General features: G+C 45.2%; 1 protein-coding gene across 2 annotated transcripts in view; it reads left to right on the top strand.

Moving 5' to 3' along the window:
• LOC143035121 (cyclic nucleotide-gated channel alpha-3-like) overlaps positions 1-12,134 on the top strand; it is a 36,492-nt gene extending 24,358 nt beyond the window's left edge. For both annotated transcript variants that reach the window (XM_076201711.1, XM_076201710.1), the window contains 5 exons: positions 4,073-4,216; positions 4,945-5,067; positions 5,632-5,764; positions 7,577-7,757; positions 9,969-12,134. In XM_076201711.1, coding sequence (XP_076057826.1) covers positions 4,073-4,216; positions 4,945-5,067; positions 5,632-5,764; positions 7,577-7,757; positions 9,969-10,302 — 915 coding nt within the window. In that variant the 3' untranslated portion in view covers positions 10,303-12,134. The remainder of the gene's footprint in view (positions 1-4,072; positions 4,217-4,944; positions 5,068-5,631; positions 5,765-7,576; positions 7,758-9,968) is intronic.
• The last annotated feature ends 5,426 nt before the right edge of the window (positions 12,135-17,560 follow it).

The following is a 17,560-nucleotide window of genomic DNA, read 5'->3' on the forward strand; positions in this document are numbered from 1 at the left end:
TGGCATGCGCTTCACGAACGGCTGCTCGGAGGTTGGCAAGATTGACTTGCGTCCTGTTCCGTCTGAAGGTGCGGCGGAACATGCACACCCTGTGGTTAGCCTCTCTCATTTCCTCGTTGTAGTACCAGTGGTTCTTGTGCCTCCGGGTGGGCTGTCCCTGCAGTGGAATCATATCTCTCGCGGCAGCGTGGAGGGCGGTTGAGAGGTCCGCCTCCAAGCTGTCGACGTCCCAAGTTGAGGGGTTGTACTCAGTTGCCCAGGACGCCAGGGCGTTGGAGAAGAGAGGCCAGTTAGCCTTGGATGTGTTCCACCGCGGGATGTGTGGCATCACCGGTGGGGGAGCCACATCTCGTATGTACGTGCATACGGCGAAGTGGTCACTGGTGACAACGGGGTGGACCTCCCATCTTGCGCGGGAGGAGAGAGTGGCAGTCACAAGGGTTAGGTCAAGCCTGCCTCCCCGTACATGGGTCGGGGAGCCGTCGTTCAGCAAGGCGATGTGTGAGGAGGAAGTCAGTGTATGGTGTAGGTGATTCCCTGCAGCTTTGGGGCCCTGTGTGGATGACAGAGATGGGTGGTGAGCATTAAAATCCCCTCCGAGGATGAGAAGTCTGTCCCCAGCAAGGGTGCTCACTTCCCCAAGATCCAGGACCGCGTGACGGCCCCTGTACAAGTATAGATGGTGAAGGTCTCATGGCCTCGTTGTACGAGAACCGCATGAGCCTCCACGCCATCGCCACAGTATATGGGGTTGGTGTCTTCGCTGCAGGGTAGGCTGTCCTTGACGAGGACCATGCAGCCTCTCGTGGTGTCGCTGCGCAGTAAGGAGAAGGTGCGGTATCCCGGGAATCGCACCTCCTCCCTTAGTAGTGTTTCCTGTAGTAAAATTATGTCTAAATCATATTGCTGAGCGATAGCCAGTAGATATGATCTTTTGCGAAGGAACCCGTGAATGTTCCACTAAAGGATGCTCAGCTCAGTGTTATTGAAGAGAGGCATTATCAGTAACCTCTGTGTCCATGTCTGAGTCACTCCCGTCGCCCCGGGTGGCGCCGGAAGTGGATGGTGCTGAGGAGATGCAGCTGTCATCGTCGTTCTGCCGCGGAGAGGGAGGGAGTTCAGCTAGGTCAGTGGGGGGGATTTCGGCGGATGGGGTAGTGGCAGGGCTGTCTGAGCTGACCGAGTTGGGGGAGGGGGTGGTCGCGGGCAGGGCTGGTCTGGGTAGTGTGTGTGTGGGGGGGGAGGGGGTGTTGTCGCGCTGGCGGTTTTGTTTTGATTGTGCTTTGTGACGATGGGTAGAGGAGGGTCGGTTCGCCCTCGTGTGTGAGCGCTTCGCCCGTCGGCGGCTGATTATTCCCATGGTGTTCTTGATAATGGTATCAGTGCTCTTGCTGTCAAGGGCTTTGTGGCCGAGAGCTGCCTGAACCCCCTCGATAACTGTGGAGAGAATTTCCTTGAAGTCACTCTCCTCCAGGACAATGGGAGTGGGCGAAGGGGTCGGCACAACGGAGGGAGTAGGGTGCGCCACAGCGGTTGTGGGTGTGGGGGCGGGCAAGGTTGCGGAAGATGTTGTGGGCGGCTGTGTTTCTCGGGTAACGAGTGGCGCGGCATCGATGGGAATCGAGGAAGCAGTGGCTGTGTCAGGTCGGCGGTGGACGTCCGTTTTATCAAGGTTCGCGGCCGAACGTCGTGCTGCGGTCACTTGCTGTCTGTGGGATGGGGGAGCCGTGTTGACAGTGGGAGGGCGGGTCGCGGGTAAGTCGGGGAAGGTGTCCACGCTATCAATGTTTGGGGCGGTAGGGGATGGTTTGACCTGAGGTGGGGGGTTGGTGCTTCTTGCTCCTCCACACGAAGGTTCCTGGTGGCGCCGAGACGAAATCTACCCGTTTCGCAGCCCTCTGATAGCACTGCACGGCCTCAGTCTTCCTCACCGTGCACCGAGTATTCCATGCATGGTGTTTCTTTGTGCAGTTGGGACATCTGGCTTGGAGGTCAGTGTCCCCGTTTTTTAATTTTGCGAGGCAAGTGTCTGTTAAGTGTGGGCGGCTGCAGATGCCACAGCGGGGAAGACGTGCTCGACATTGGCTTTGGTGGTGGCGATATTTTTGGCACCTGAAGCACCTGAGGGGATCGGGAATGTACGTGCCCACGTGATATTTCCCCCATCCTCCTAATTCTAACGTGCTGATGGGGTCTCCCTTGACTTCAATGATCACATGGGGGGTTGTTCCTTTGAATTTGTCGAGTAGCCACTTGGCGCTGGTGATCCTGGGCTGACACGTGAGTAGCCCCAACTTGGCATCGAAATTGTAAACCACCATCTTGGTCGTTCGATCCTCCGGGAGGTGCTTCGTGATATTTGGCCTGTGTCCTTGGATCTCCTTGACCTCGTCGAGAATGTCGACTACATTTTGGCGGCGGGGGGTAAGAAGGACCGTGTCATAATGCAGTAGTCTGAAGGAGACTAGCTTTCCTTGTAAGGGGCCAATCTCGAGGGCTCGAACGACGTCGAAGGGCGAGTCGAAGCCGTCCGTGTGGTGGACCTTGTAGGTGGGGAGCCTGGAGTTTTGGGTGTTGTGAGTGGATTCCGGTGCCCTCTCCTCATCGTCGGCGTCGTCGGGTCGGCGTATTTTTTCTGTTCGGAGACAGAGAGGCCGCCATGGCCTTTGCCCCTGTGGGGGTGGGTTTGACACAGTCTAGCGATGCCCTATGAACTCAAACCTATGCCGGTGCGCTAGGGTGCGCGAAAAGTGACCGGGAATATGGGTTCCTCCACGAATGCAGTTCCAGCAATTTAAAAAAAAACACAGGGGCTATGTTGTAGTGCAAGCGCGTTATGTGAGGACATAAAAGTTGGTCGAGCGAGGTCCAAGGGGGTACGGGAAGGCGCTCGGTACCAGAGTGTCGAACCCGTGTCCTGATCGTGTGAGAGTGAGCGGGTGACTGTGTGTGTGTGGGGGGGGGGGTGCAATGGGAAGAAGAATGGGAACTGGTGGTCTCCGTACGGTAGACGTCTTGGAGTTTCGGGGAGGGGGGGAAATCGTTTACCTTTTCGGTGACTTCAAAGTCTGTGTAGTTACTTTTCCCAGTGCCGTGCCTCCCACTACAGGTGAAAAATACTTTGACCTCTTGAGGAGTGACACCATTTCCTAACTAGATAAAAGCATTTCGCCAGAATACAAATATTCATGAGACAGCCCTCTTCAAACGGTTTGCACAAAATAGTCATAGTGCATTTGAATATGTAATTCCAGCTTGCGATTGAACGTCACGAATTCCCTCTCTATTAGGAGGCTGGGACGGTACCCCTTAAAAAGGATTTTGTAGCGTGGAATTTGATGAACAATGTCCTTGGTGCAACTCGCTGGCAGCAGGGCTCGGACTTCCGTCAGCTCGACCTCCGCCGTCAAGTGGGCTGGAGCGTCGGCACTTGCGACGGAAGTCGAGGTGACGGCAGTTCGAATCCTGTCGCCATCGAGTTGGACCAAGGGCATGGGTCATTAAATTCCATGGTACAAAATCCTTTGTAAGGGGTACCGTCCTAGCCCCCTGATAGCGGGGGAGAGGGAGGGGGTTCGTGGCACTAGACCCAATCATTGTAGCCAGCACCCAGACGATTTCATTCTACCCTGGGAAAATTTTGATCTTGATTAAAAAAAAAAAATGAATGAGCTCTTTTGGACTATCAGGTCCTTCTGCATATTTTAAGTACTTTGTTTTAAAGATGGTTTTCTAAGTGGGCGAGTAAAGTTTTGTGTATCTTCAAACCGAATTGTACATTTTAGACCAGAAGTTCGACCTCCAGTGAGACCAAAGATTGGCCAGGCTCTCGCCCTCTCCCTCCCCTTGGTTGAGAACCAACCACTCAAACTTGTCTGACAGCTAATGAGCCCGAGGTTCTTTTTTTCAGTCCACCAGAAGTAACATGAACAATATCTAAGAGTTTGTCGCCTTCATTACTCTGTCCATCATCACTTCTTTCCTCTCCTTATTTTCTTTTTCATTTTATTATCTTCTTCTTTCTACTTCTTATTTTTCTTCTTCTTTGGTGACACGACGTTTCTTGTTGCAGGTGTACAGCCCAGGAGACTTTGTGTGCCGTAAAGGCGACGTCGGGAAGGAGATGTACATTGTCAAGCGCGGAAGCCTTTCGGTGGTGGCAGACGACGGAACCACGGTCTTCGCAACACTCGGCGCCGGCAGCGTCTTCGGCGAGGTGAGTTCTCCTCCTTTTTCCTCCTCCTCCTCCTCCTCCTCCTCCTCCTCCTCACGAAGACCGGCTGAAGAATCCGTGTCCTTGACCCCAGTCCATGACTCAAGAGGTTCTTGATAACAGTTGTGGCCTCGTAGAGCATTTGCCTAACCGAGGAGTGTCTTGTGTTGTTGATTTCGCTTTGGGGTTCATGAACACCCTTGAAAGCCGCAGTGTCTTAAGTGCGGTACTTTGTGGATCCCCGACGATTTTATTCAGCGTTGAAATGGTCTCTCCAAGAGGCTAAATGATAGTAATACATAAAGTATGGGAGATACGTGCAGCATGACAGAGTACCAAAAGTTGCTACAGCAGCCAGTTGCATCATCCATAGGTTAATTTTTAAAAATAAAATGTTGCATTTTGTGAAAAAAGACTGTAAAGACAAACCGCCCGTTAAAAGCTAAAATCCTGTAAAGTAATAAAAACCGAAACTGGTAAGGATTTTGAAACCGAGTCTGACATTCCGGGTTTCGAAAAATTTTCATCATGACAGGAATCACAAGACAAATTTGGGAGGGTTATGAGGAAAGCGATATTGATAGCTGTAAACTTACGGACCATCTCTCTCTTTCTCTATCTATCTATCTCTATCTCTCTATCTCTATCTCTCTCTCTCTATCTCTCAATCTCTCTCTCTCTATCTATCTATCTATCTCTCTATCTATCTCTCTCTCTCTCTCTTTTGGCAGGTCTCAATCCTCAACATTGCCGGTAACAAGACGGGGAACCGCAGGACAGCCAACGTCCGCAGCGTCGGCTACTCCGATCTCTTCTGTCTCAACAAGGATGACCTCTGGGACGCGCTGGTCGAGGTGAGCTCAACATTTTCGCCAAACTATGTCTTAGCTAAATAAAACCAGAAAGAGATCCTTGTAGGGGATGTCACCCCGTGTAGCGAAGGAGTTAGTTCAGAGAACTTCAAGTCCTCCCCCCCCCCCTTTTTATTGCTGAATAAAATTGTCCATCGTTACCCAGAACAAAACTGCTTAGTTGTGCTAAACTTCAACTCAAAATCCCCCAAAGGAGCTCAAACCACGAAGAACGGCGACCACCCTCCCCTCCCCTCCCCTCCCCTCCTTTCACTCCTCAATCCAAATCATCTGGTGTTAAAACAAAACCATTAAAGTGAGTCAACCTAATGAACGCGTCAAATATCTCTGAGACAGAGTTGTTCTGTGTCGGGCAAAGACAAGGAAGGCAAACAGTCACAGATCGAACAGCCAATCACTTTCATGAGTTTCTGTGACGTATGCCATGACGTCACCCCCATTCTGATCAAAGAATCCCTAGAGTACTCCTTCCTCCGATCTCTGATCCTCGCCCGACCCAAGGAGATCCTTGTAAACAACCCAGGTAATGTTCTCGCCCTCCCGCAGTACCCCGAGGCGAAGGCGTCCCTGATGGAGGTGGGCCGGCAGCTCCTCATGAAGGACGGCCTCTTGGACGAGGAGGCCCTGAAGGCGGCGCAGGCCGAGAAGCAGACGCTCCAGGAGAAGGTGGAAAAACTTGGTGAGCCACCGGAATGCCAAAATCTGGTCTTGTTTACAAAATATGCCGGAGGGAGAAAATTAAATTATGGTGGCGCTCTCTCTTTCTCTCTCTCTCTCTCTCTCTCTCTCACACACACACACACACACAAACACAACTCGGTGGCACAGTTGGTAGAGCGCTGAACTGGGAAGCAGAAGTGCTCCCAGTAGCCAGTTCGAATCCTGCCCAGGGCCGAAATTATTTCGGTATCGCTGTGCCTCGGGTCGTTACTCTGACTCTCGTGGGCGGGGAGTTGGGGGTGTGTGCAAGGTCATAGCATTACCCAGAGATCGGACCTACGAGCTCTGAGCTCTCTTCCAGGAGGGAAATAGCTGTCGATCACGAGTCCAACACGTGATCCAAAAGACCAAGTGAATACACACACACACACACACACACACCAAACCCACCACTAAGGCTCTTGAGGCTCCTCCAAGCTGAATGAAATCGTCGTTCTGGCCTTAACTAGAACATCATTAAAAGTCCAGTGTATTGTATACGGGGATCCATGTAGGTATCATTAGAAGTATTTGAATGAATTAGTTAAAAGTTTTTGAATGGATTAGTTACAGAAAACGGTATAAAATCCTAATGGGGAGTGTTACTTGTGGAGTTCCCCAGGGCTCGGTTTTGGGTCCTTTCTTGTTCATGATGTATATAAACTATTTGGACAATGGGATCATTCGTGATGTTAGTAAGTTTGCGGACGACACTAAAATAGAACACCAAATCAGGTCAGGAGAGGACCTCGGGATACTGCAGTAAGTTTCTAATAAGTTCATCATATGGTCGGTGAAATGGCAAATGGACTTCAACACTTCAAAGTGCAGTGTGTTAAACGTAGGTTTACATAACCCAGAAAGCAAATACAGCTTAGACAACACTTTTATAGAGAAAACTGAGTGCGAGAGGGACCTTGGAGTTCTAGTGAATCTTGACCTGAAATCCAGAAAACAGTTGATTAGCGCCAGGAATAGAGCTAACAGAGCATTGGGTTTCATTGCTAGGACGGTTACGAGTAAAAACGCAGAGGTAGTTATCAAACTCCAGCTGATGTTGGTTAGACCCATCCTTGACTATGCGGTACAGCTTTGATCTCCATCCTATAGAATGGATATCAATTCACTAGAATAAGTACAAAGGAGAATGACCAAAATGATACATGGGCTCAGATATTTACCTTACGAGGACAGGCTTAGGCACCTTATTTTACATTCTCTGAAAAGACGCAGAGTGCGGAGTAATTTAACTGAGGTGTTCAAGTTCATCAAGGGCTTTACACAAGGGTGATGCAGGCATGGTCATCATATCAAGACAACAGGGCTGGACTCGCAGTAATGGATTTAAACTGGACAAATTTAGATTTCAGAGGGAAATAGGCAAGAACTGGTTTACCAATAGAGTGGTCAATGAATTGAGACTTAGTAACCATGCAGTCAGCGTTGAAACTATCGATTGTTTTAAGAGAATGTTAGATAACTTTATGGATGGGGATGATAGTGGTAAAGAACATGGAACTGCTTAGTGTAGGCCTTATGGTCTCTTGTAATTCTCTTTCACATGTTATCCCCGCTGACTACGGAGTGGATGCCACGTGAGATGAACTAAATATTCCAGGGGCAACCAGAACGAGACGAGGAAGGTGCTGTCATACGTGACACACAAGGGTTGAATTAACATGAACATATGATAATACCCTCAAGAATATATAACTATCCATTTCAAGTCAATGTTCGCATGGCTGTTTGATTTATTGTGTAGCAAGTGACGTTGTAGGTGTCCTTCGCACAGAGTCCGGGGTGGACACGCTGAGCACCCGCCTGGCGAGGCTCCTGGCAGAGTATACCAGCTTCCAGCAGAAGCACAAACAGCGCCTCACCCGCCTGGAGCGCCGTCTGGAGCTCGACTCGGACATGACAGTCACCAACCCTCCTTCTCCGAGGCTGAGTTCCAATTTGCCCTTATCACCAAGGTGGTCGTGAACCTGTAACCTTACTGTAATCATGTGTTTACATAGACGTAGAGCCTTGTAGATGTAATGCTGTGGTTGTTGTTTTTTGCTCTTGTTGTTATTGTTGTTGTTTATCTAATATGTGGAGTTGTCCATGACTGTGCGTGGTCTTGCAGGTCTTAAGAATTTATCTAAAGGAAATACCCGCTCGCTGTGGACTATCCAGGTAGATCAGTACATTTCATTCCTTACCGCCCAGCCTCTTTGGATTTAACCCTTCCTGCGACATTCTTCCAAAATAAAGGTATTTGTAGAATCTCAATGACGATTTCAGATCCGTTGAACATGTCAGTGATTATGCCATTAATACCATTTTATTTGACCCATTAAAACAGCTTTCATAACTCCTAGGAATCTATCAAAATTTGGTCATTTTGAAGGTTCTTTCAATAGTTTCCTAGCTGCCGTTGTGGCAGGATTTTTTCAATGTTTACTCAATAATTTCCTTAGTTCTACAAATGGATCAGGTCAGTCTAATGTACCAATGTTTGATCATAATAATTTATTTAATATATTACTTCTGCAATACTTAGTTACTGAGTATGTTGTAATGTAATCTGAAATATGGAATAATCATAATATACAGCCACATAAGCTTTTTATATGACACATAAAAAGTATTTTATGTACACACACAGACACCCACACGCAGGCACATACAGACATACACGCGCACACACACACACACATGCACACACATGCACACACACATGCACACATACATATATATATATATATATATATGTGTGTGTGTGTGTGTGTTTGTGTGTGTGTGTGTGTGTGTGTGTGTGTGTGTGTGTGTGTGTGTGTGTGTGTGTGTGTGTGTGTGTACATCATATACTAATATATTTTTAGAATTACGTACATTTTCCTCTGAGCTGTGTTGTGTAATGTCTCAAGTCAGGACGACATGAGTCACTGACCTTTGATACACAGAGTACCTAGGAGTCAATGAAAAAGCATTATATAAAACAAATATCAGGTAAGATAGACCTGAAGAATTAACGATGGGACACAAATGCCATGTTTTATATAATCAATGAGTGAGTCAACTTAGGAGCAATTGATAAAGCTGAAGACGTGTTCGCGTACAGCCTGTAATCCTTTTAGGTCCGCCTAGCAGGTACAATCAGCCTATTTCATAAGAAAAAACTAGTTTGCATTTGTAAATATATGACTTTAGAGTTCCAGTTGCTTGAAGTCAATTAAGTTTTGTCTGATCAGTCGTTTCTATTGATAATTGATTTGCGAGCATGTCTTTGAATGAAAACTACGTACTATGAAGTTGTGCATGCTGCATCGCTCAGTGTATAGGTCCATCGTCCATGTCTGCTTTTACTGAAGTATTATGATAGAAATTATCTCTTTATTCTTGTTGTACCTGTAATCATAAGTAAACTTACCGGATGTACAAATACCAGTTAGTAGCCATTGTACAGTATATGTATTCGTATATTATAGCTCTCCTTGTCTGTAAATTAAGTTTCTCTTCTCTCAGGTACAACCTAGTTTGGTAAGCCATTGATACTGGTTAACGATCATGGGAATATGTTTCCGTTTGATAGAGACTTTTCTAATGCTGCCTATTAGTCAGTGTACTACTCTGTTTTAACAGTAGACTTATGAGCTATATGCATCTTGTTACATGACAACCACTGTGGTAAAGAAACAAGGAGTACGTGTCGACTTGACCAAACGTCACTGTCTACGACCCGTCCCGTGTATCCTCGTGGAGGCCGCGGATCTCTTGTGTATGAGAGGCCTTTCGGGCCATCGGATGGATCGACTGTGTCCTAATAGGGTTCCTTTAACTCATGTCAACTCTGTATAACAAGGATGATGCGGGCAAGGTCATCATATTAAGCCATCGGGGGGGGCACGTAGTAATGGATATAGATTGGACAAATTTAGGTTTAAGAAGGAAATAGGCAAGGACTGGTTTACCAACAGAGTGGTCAACGAATGGAAGAGACTTAGTAACCATGTAGTGAACGTTGAAACGATCAGTTGTTTTAAGAGACTCGAAGATGGCTTTATGGATAGGGATGACAGGGGATAATAGACATGAAAGTGCATAGTGTTGGCCTTATGTTGTCTTGCGGTTTTAGCCCATTCCTACTTTCCTCCAGTGACCTCGTGCTGATGTGTCTCCATCCCTCCCTTCCTCCCCAGGTTTGGACTAAGTCCCACCCCCTTCCAGCTAGGAGCGGCGCCACAGCGGAAAGACACTCTTCCTTCGGGGCCCTCATCCTCCATGTCCGGCTTCCTGGACCCCAGCTTGTCCTCAGACACCCAGCAGTACCCGACGCCCTTCCTCACCCACCAGACCACATCGCTCGCCACCAGCAACGCACAGCATCCCATCAATATGACGCCACTTACTATCACCACCACCCCCACCCCCACCGGCGGCATCAACGGGACCCTTCCCCAGCAGAGCACGTCTCTGCCCCCTCCGCCGACCCACGGGCTCCCAACCTCGCCTTCACGGAGAGACACAATATAGGGGAAGCCCCCGACAAACTTCTCGGCACTGCGCAGGAATCTACCAGCAGACTCTTGAGGGATCGACGGAAGGAATCTCTAGGTCGTGAACGTGAGTAGGGTGGTGGGGTAAAGAATGACTTGCCTCGGTACGTCTCGAAGTAGTTCGGCTGGTTTCTTTGTCACGTCTTCCCGGGATCGGCTCCCCTATCTATGAGTTCGGGTCAGTGGTACGCGAACTGAAGAAACGCCCTTCGAACTCTGGCCACCTAGCAAGCCCATGAATCTTTTCGAAATGGACGTCCTTGTCGAAGTCACATGCAGCTCGACGAGTACTGGTAGATGCGTGAGAATATGTTAATATCTAAACTCTGACAAGACTTTGGTGAAGTGTGAAGACTTGGTGACGAGAACAGAAAAGTGCTCTTCGTAATTACTCTAATTTCTGGGCTGAAATCATGCAAGTGGGACTTTGTTGAATTCTCACATGAGTGTGTTATTATTATTGTTTAAAAAAAATGGTGATAATACGAGACTTTCGCCGAGTTTGTGTGCCTGAGTGACTTCTCTACCATCCAACCAAAAATGTCCTTAATACATTCCAGCACACACGACCCTGACCATATACTGTACGCGTGGTCCATGACACAAACTGGGTCACAATGTCCCTGTGCCCCTCTCTCTATATATAGTGCCCCCCACGCCTCCCCTCCCCAGCGAGATGAAAACCCCCTGGGGTCTCTTAACTCCTGACTTTCAAAGGCACCATCTCAATATCTTCATCACAAGACCAGTGCACTACTTTCGGTAGGAACCGCCTAAACACGTGCCATATCTCTCCCTTTTTCCTTCAGTCTTTGGCTTTTGTAGTCGACCGCGCCCCCACAGACATCCCCCACATCCCTCTGCTTTCCGCTAAGCTGCTGCTTCTTCTCCATAACCTAACCGATCCAGGTTAAAGTCTTAAACTCGTCCGAGACTAAATCTACGTAACCGAAATTAGGTGTTGTTCTTCCTGGTGGGTGTTGCCAATACTCCCCCAAATAAGCTCGATTCACAGTCAGCAACAGCACCTCCCTCCCCTCCCCCGACTTTCCCTTAAAAAATAAGTGAAGTAAAAGGAGAGGTTGAAAGTAAAGTTCTGCTCTTTTGGATCCATATTTTCACAAGGAGAACTGGCAACCAGCTTCCTACTAGCTGATGGCATGGACACAGTCTTTACGCACACAGTTCCTTCCCGGAGAAACCCACGGGAGGACCCATAGATCGTTGCTGGCTAACGAGGGGCCGCGGTTCACCAATCTGTCTTAATCCGGTGCAAAAATGGATGGACTGATTATGACAAAATTTACCCCTTTACCACCAGCCTTTATGGCAAAATTTATCCATTTACCGCCAGCCTTTCCACATAGGGTATTTCTATATTCACACATTCGTACATTTTCACTTTTTTCTCCATCTCGTTAACATACTTGTCACCCATTCCTCAGCGTTGTATGATTCGGTACTATTGTATGTGTGTATGATTAACCATGGTCTTAGATCACTTGCTGGACTCGTGATCGGCAGCTACTACCCTCCTAGATGAGAGCTTAGAACTCATATGGTCCGATCAGTGGGTAATGCTGTGACCATCTACACACACTCATCCCCTTGTTCAAAATGAACAGTAACGTTTGCACCATAAGTGAATGGTTTTATGCCGTGAGCACTATACCAGCAAGCCTGTGTGTGGTGTGTGTATGTGTGTGTGTGCGCGCGCGTATGTATGTGTGAATTGAGAAAAGCGACGTGTCGTACCTAGACCAACAAAATGAATAATTATAGTAACAATGCCATTTACGAGATATGATTAAAATAGGTAATCGTAGAAGGAACTAGTGATGTGCTGTGAATGGCATATATATATATATATATATATATATATATATATATATATATATATATATATATATATATATATATATATATATATACATTATATACACTTAAAAAAAAAACAATGGGCAAAGTATTCCCCCCTGAAATATAAATCAAATGTAGACGAGTGTTTAGCGAAGGTCTCCAAGTGCAAGGCGACGGCCAAAGGCGTGCAATGAAGGGCGGGGGAGTAGAGACAGGGTCCTTCCACCCTGAGAATGGTCTAATATTTCTTGTGATTTAGCCCCTTGGTGCCTCCCATCCCCACCGTGTATGTAACGAAAGCGCGTGCGCCCATGCTCCCGTACCTTATCTTTGAGTTTTCTCTCTTCAGTTAAGGGCCAAGTGTCAATCGTGTTGCGGTTCTTGTGTTCGCGAAAGCAAGGGAGTGAATTGTTGACACCAGATCCACTGAAATAATGGATACCTTCTTACACATACCGCGAGCTAATCATTTATAAACTATAGATGCCCATGTAACTTATATCTTGCGCTATACGTATAGAGTAGTAGCATGTTATGGTGCTAAAGGATTTAATATCACGGCATCTGATGATTGGTTCACGTGCGGCAGAGGAGCAAGATTCCAAGTTAGCAATTGTTTCTATTATAGTCTGTATTTTGGAGGGTCGGTGGGACATGAAGTCATTATTCCTCAAATTACCCTTTGTGAATGAAGCCCTGATAGGAAAGGACAAATAGATAGGAAAATGACTGTTAATAAGTAAATAACAAAGTAGAGCGTGCGCCGACGAGGAAGCCTAGTAACTGTCGACAAATGTAAACCCAGTCAATTAATCAAAAGAGCGGTCGGGATATTTGTGATATAAACAGAGTGAACCGGAAGGACGTCCTTGAAGGTGTATCACATTTGAATGACGAAGGTTGAAAATGAGTGTAAAAAAAGGTTGCTAAAAATCAAACGCCGGAAATAAATGAATATCGATAGATTTAGGACTGGTGAGGAAATTCATTGTTGGCTATGTAATATTATATATATATATATATATATATATATATATATATATATATATATATGTGTGTGTGTGTGTGTGTGTGTGTGTGTGTGTGTGTGTGTGTGTGTGTGTGTAATCACTTGGTCTTTGGATCACGTGTTGGACTCGTGATCGACAGCTATTTCCCTCCTGGAAGAGAGCTCAGAGCTCGTAGGTCCGATCTATGGGTAATGCTATGACCTTGCACACACACACACACACCCAACTCCCCGCCCACGAGAGTTGGAGTAACACCCCTCAGCGCTGCGATACTGATATTATTTCAGCCCCGGGCGAGAGTCGAACCCGGATCTCCGTAGTGGCAGGCCAGAGCTCTAACCACAGCGCCATGAGAGGTGTGTGTGTGTGTGTGTGTGTGTGTGTGTGTGTGTGTGTGTGTGTGTGTGTGTGTGTGTGTGTGTGTGTGCATATATATAAAGAAAAGGAATGTGGAAAGGCGTTAGGACAAAAAAGGGTGAATGAAAGTTTAAGTTGAAGTATCTTGGGTGAATAAAACAAGTAGTAGAAAACTAAGAAGGGTGTTAGTACTGGGATTCGCGAAGTAAGTTGTCTGTTTGTATGTGTGTTTATGGATGAGTTTCACAATAGTCTTGGGTCATGTGCTGGACTCAAAATCAATAATAATTATCCTATCGGTTGAGAGCTCGGAGCTTGTGTGGTTGGATCTATAGGTAATGCTGTAACCTACAAAACATAAATTCACACGAACTTGGGACTTCACGCGTGAAAGGCTACATTTGTGTATGTGCATGTGTTTGTATTGCGTGTATGCAAAAAAAGATGAAACTAGTACTCGGACGTTTTACAGACGAGCATTTGATCAACGGACATTTGACAGCATATGAATTTTAATGTAATTGTTTTATTAGATTTTTAGATGCCAGTATCTGCGTGTTAAGTATGCGAAATAACCGAATGAGCATATGGCTGTGGACGACCGAGGATGAGATGGATGGATGGATGGATGGGGTGAAAGGGACGTTGAGCAGGAGGGAATGTCTGTTGAGTAGAGAAGGGAAAAGGCGGGAGATAGAGATGAGTGGAGAGATGCTGTGTATAGATGATACTGTTATGCAAGTAATGGAGGGGCGAGGGGTGAGGTGTAGAGGTTGCTTATGTTTAAATGATATTTTGACACAGCACGAAGGGATTTCATCCCGTCTTCTCTTTTTATGCATGAGAGGACGGAGGGGGGGGTTGCAGTTCAAGTGAAGCGGCCTTGCTGCATTACTTCTGACTAAGAGTAGTTGACGAGATGCAGGGATGATCCGTCATCCATGAGGGGCTAAGATGAGAAGGAGGAAAGGGTAGTGGAGTGGGCGGATGGGAGTAGGTACGTGCCTCTGACTTGGTTACCACCCTTATAAGGGAAAAAAGCTCTTGGTATATAATAACATAGATCTTTATTTTATTTCCTTTGTTTATTCTATTTTTATTTGGTTAAGAAATCAACGATTAAAATTTTCAATTGGCCAAATGTCCGTTTATCCATTTCTACTCTGTCAAATGTCCGCTCGGCCAAATGACCGGGCATCCGTCCGGTCACGGATGAAAATACATATAGTCATCATGGCGTTTTAATGTTCAATAAATAAATATATATATATATATATATATATATATATATATATATATATATATATATATATATATATATACACATAATTAAATGAATAAATATATAGAAGAGATCACTTGCCCTTTCCACAACAAACGATCGAAAAGGGAATCTAACCAATATTCATCTTTAAGAACGACGAAATTCAGCTTCTACACCTATTATTCATAATATTCTTTGCACGTTGTACCGAAAAGTGAACCTGTATATATTCATTAGAAAGTTTAAGTCGCCTACACGACTTTCTGTTTACATCTTTGTATATAGATATACATATATAATACATAACTTGCAGATTATCAGTGTTCTTAGAGTAGTATTAAAGTTAAAACAAAGAAATAGTGCTATATTTATAGATTTATATATAACTGAAATATAGCCTTATGCTGTGCATATCGCGAATATTAAGTCTATATTCTAGACTGCTTGACCTAACGCACTTAACCTGACCTAGCCTGAACCTCACTCTGGGGTCCCGGAGGTTGAAAATACTGATGATGCCTCAGTCGCAGTAAGCTTTGTAAACCCATTGTACAATAATCATGCCTGCCTGTATGTGTCACATTTGAAAAGACGTTATTAGATATGTGGATTTGCGGAGTGTATACGAACACACACACAAACTTAGGTTGTACTTCCTCCACCTTTTCACATAAAGAGAGCTTCCTCCACCTTTTCACATGGAGAGAACTTCCTCTACCTTTTCACATAAGGAGAGCTGGAAACTGACGACTGTTCTCTTCCCCCTGATACTACAAACCGGTGACAGAGAAACAGCCTCATTAATAAAACACAAACAACAATCTAAACAATTTTCCCCACAGATATCAATGAGAGACCCAGAGAACCGTTACCAGATACAGTGGGGTTGCGGATTTCCAGCTAGTAAAACTCGAGGGAGGTCAAGACAACCTTGATATTCATGAATTGATATATTCATTTATCGATTTGTTTATTTTTGGCATGAGAACGCCCCACCATATCCTCATGAGGTGCCCAGATAAGAGGAAGGGTAGAGGGTAGAGGGGAGTGGAGTATGCGGGGGATGGAATGTGTGGGAGTGGTTTCTATGCCTTTTTTTTTTTTTTTTCTATCTCCCTTGTAAGGGGGAAAAGCCTTTAGTATATGTATGTACACACACACACACACACACACACATATATATATATATATATATATATATATATATATATAAATATATATATATATACAGTATATGTATATATGCAATAAAAACACAAAGAACGTGTGTTCACAAATGCGTAAGTAACCACTAGGAAAAGTAAACTAACGAAGCAGAGCGCTTTCGTATAATTGCATCTTCAGTGAAGATACAAAGAAGGAATTATAATATGAAGAAACAAGGTACAGAATATATGACTGAGTGAGACATGGTGAAGAGGGCATTCGGAGAGGTAGTGGAAGAAATACATGTGGCGTTAGATACCGTCCTGGTAACCAACAAGTATGGGACAATTACTCATAACTTATATTTATAACTTAAATAATTTTGAAATTTCATGGCAAATATAACTATCTAATTTGTACAAACCTTGATGGAGATTAACATCTATGCCCTTACTAGATTTGATCAAACTGCATTCAATTAAATTTCATTCTGTGATGTTGTATGTGATGACTTTAGCGTTATCCTAGTCAACTGGGTGGTTAAAATGATTCATGTGGTTGAATATGCAGCAAGATTGGTTTTCCTCCCTAACGTATTTCTTGTGTTGATTAATTCGTGTTTTGAGTGTTTTAGCAATCTGACCAACATAAAACTGATTACATGATTAACAAGGTATTTTTGTACACACACCCTTTATCACTATTTAGCAATTGTCTTACAGTGTTCTTATTGTTAAAGACTACATTAATGTTGAATTTACGTAATACAAGCGACCTTCGGTGGTGACTAACGTCACCGCTTTGGCCTGCGGCGCTAGGAGCTCGCTTCGCTCGCAGTTTAGCTGGTAAACTAAGATACTCTTCCCTTGAGCCAGAATATTTGTAATCAAGATTGTCATTTAATAGCTCACCAAACTTTCGAACTATACGTTGGAAATCATTTATCATAGTTATTCTAGGTTTTAACCTTCTTATGTTTTTGTACAATCTTGGAAATAATTCCATATGTTCATCTTTAAGGCCACGGGACAATATCTTATTACGATAAACCTCTTGTCTTTCTATTCCCTTTGTTTTAGTAACCCACATCCAATAATGCCTCTGTCGTTTTCTCTCCAAAGCTAAAGCTGATTTGCCGTCGTTGGACATGTTGTAGTAGCAAGACAACCAACTTCTATGACAGCTATGCGCTTTTTCTTCAATGTCTTCTTTATTAGCTGGTAAACTAAGATACTCTTCCCTTGAGCCAGAATATTTGTAATCAGGATTGTCCTTTAATAGCTCACCAAACTTTCGAACTATACGTTGGAAATAATTTATCATAGCTATTCTAGGTTTTAACCTTTTTATGTTTTTGTACAATTTTGGAAATAATTCCATATGTTCATCTTTAAGGCCACGGGACAATATCTTATACGCCCATTCTTCAAAATGTCGGGAAACATAGTACCTCAATAAATTCTGTTGGCTCGGCCGGGGGCTTGGCTGCGCAAACAGCGGCCTACGGCCGCAGCTTTCCGCGCTCAAATCCCTCGTTTTCCCCTTCGGCCTCGGCCTCGGGGCGAAACCCCAACACGGGATCACCAGCACGAAGAAGA

This window comes from Oratosquilla oratoria, chromosome 18, assembly GCF_046742065.1.
Source record: "Oratosquilla oratoria isolate Oo_2021 chromosome 18, ASM4674206v1, whole genome shotgun sequence".
NCBI lineage: Eukaryota > Metazoa > Arthropoda > Malacostraca > Stomatopoda > Squillidae > Oratosquilla > Oratosquilla oratoria.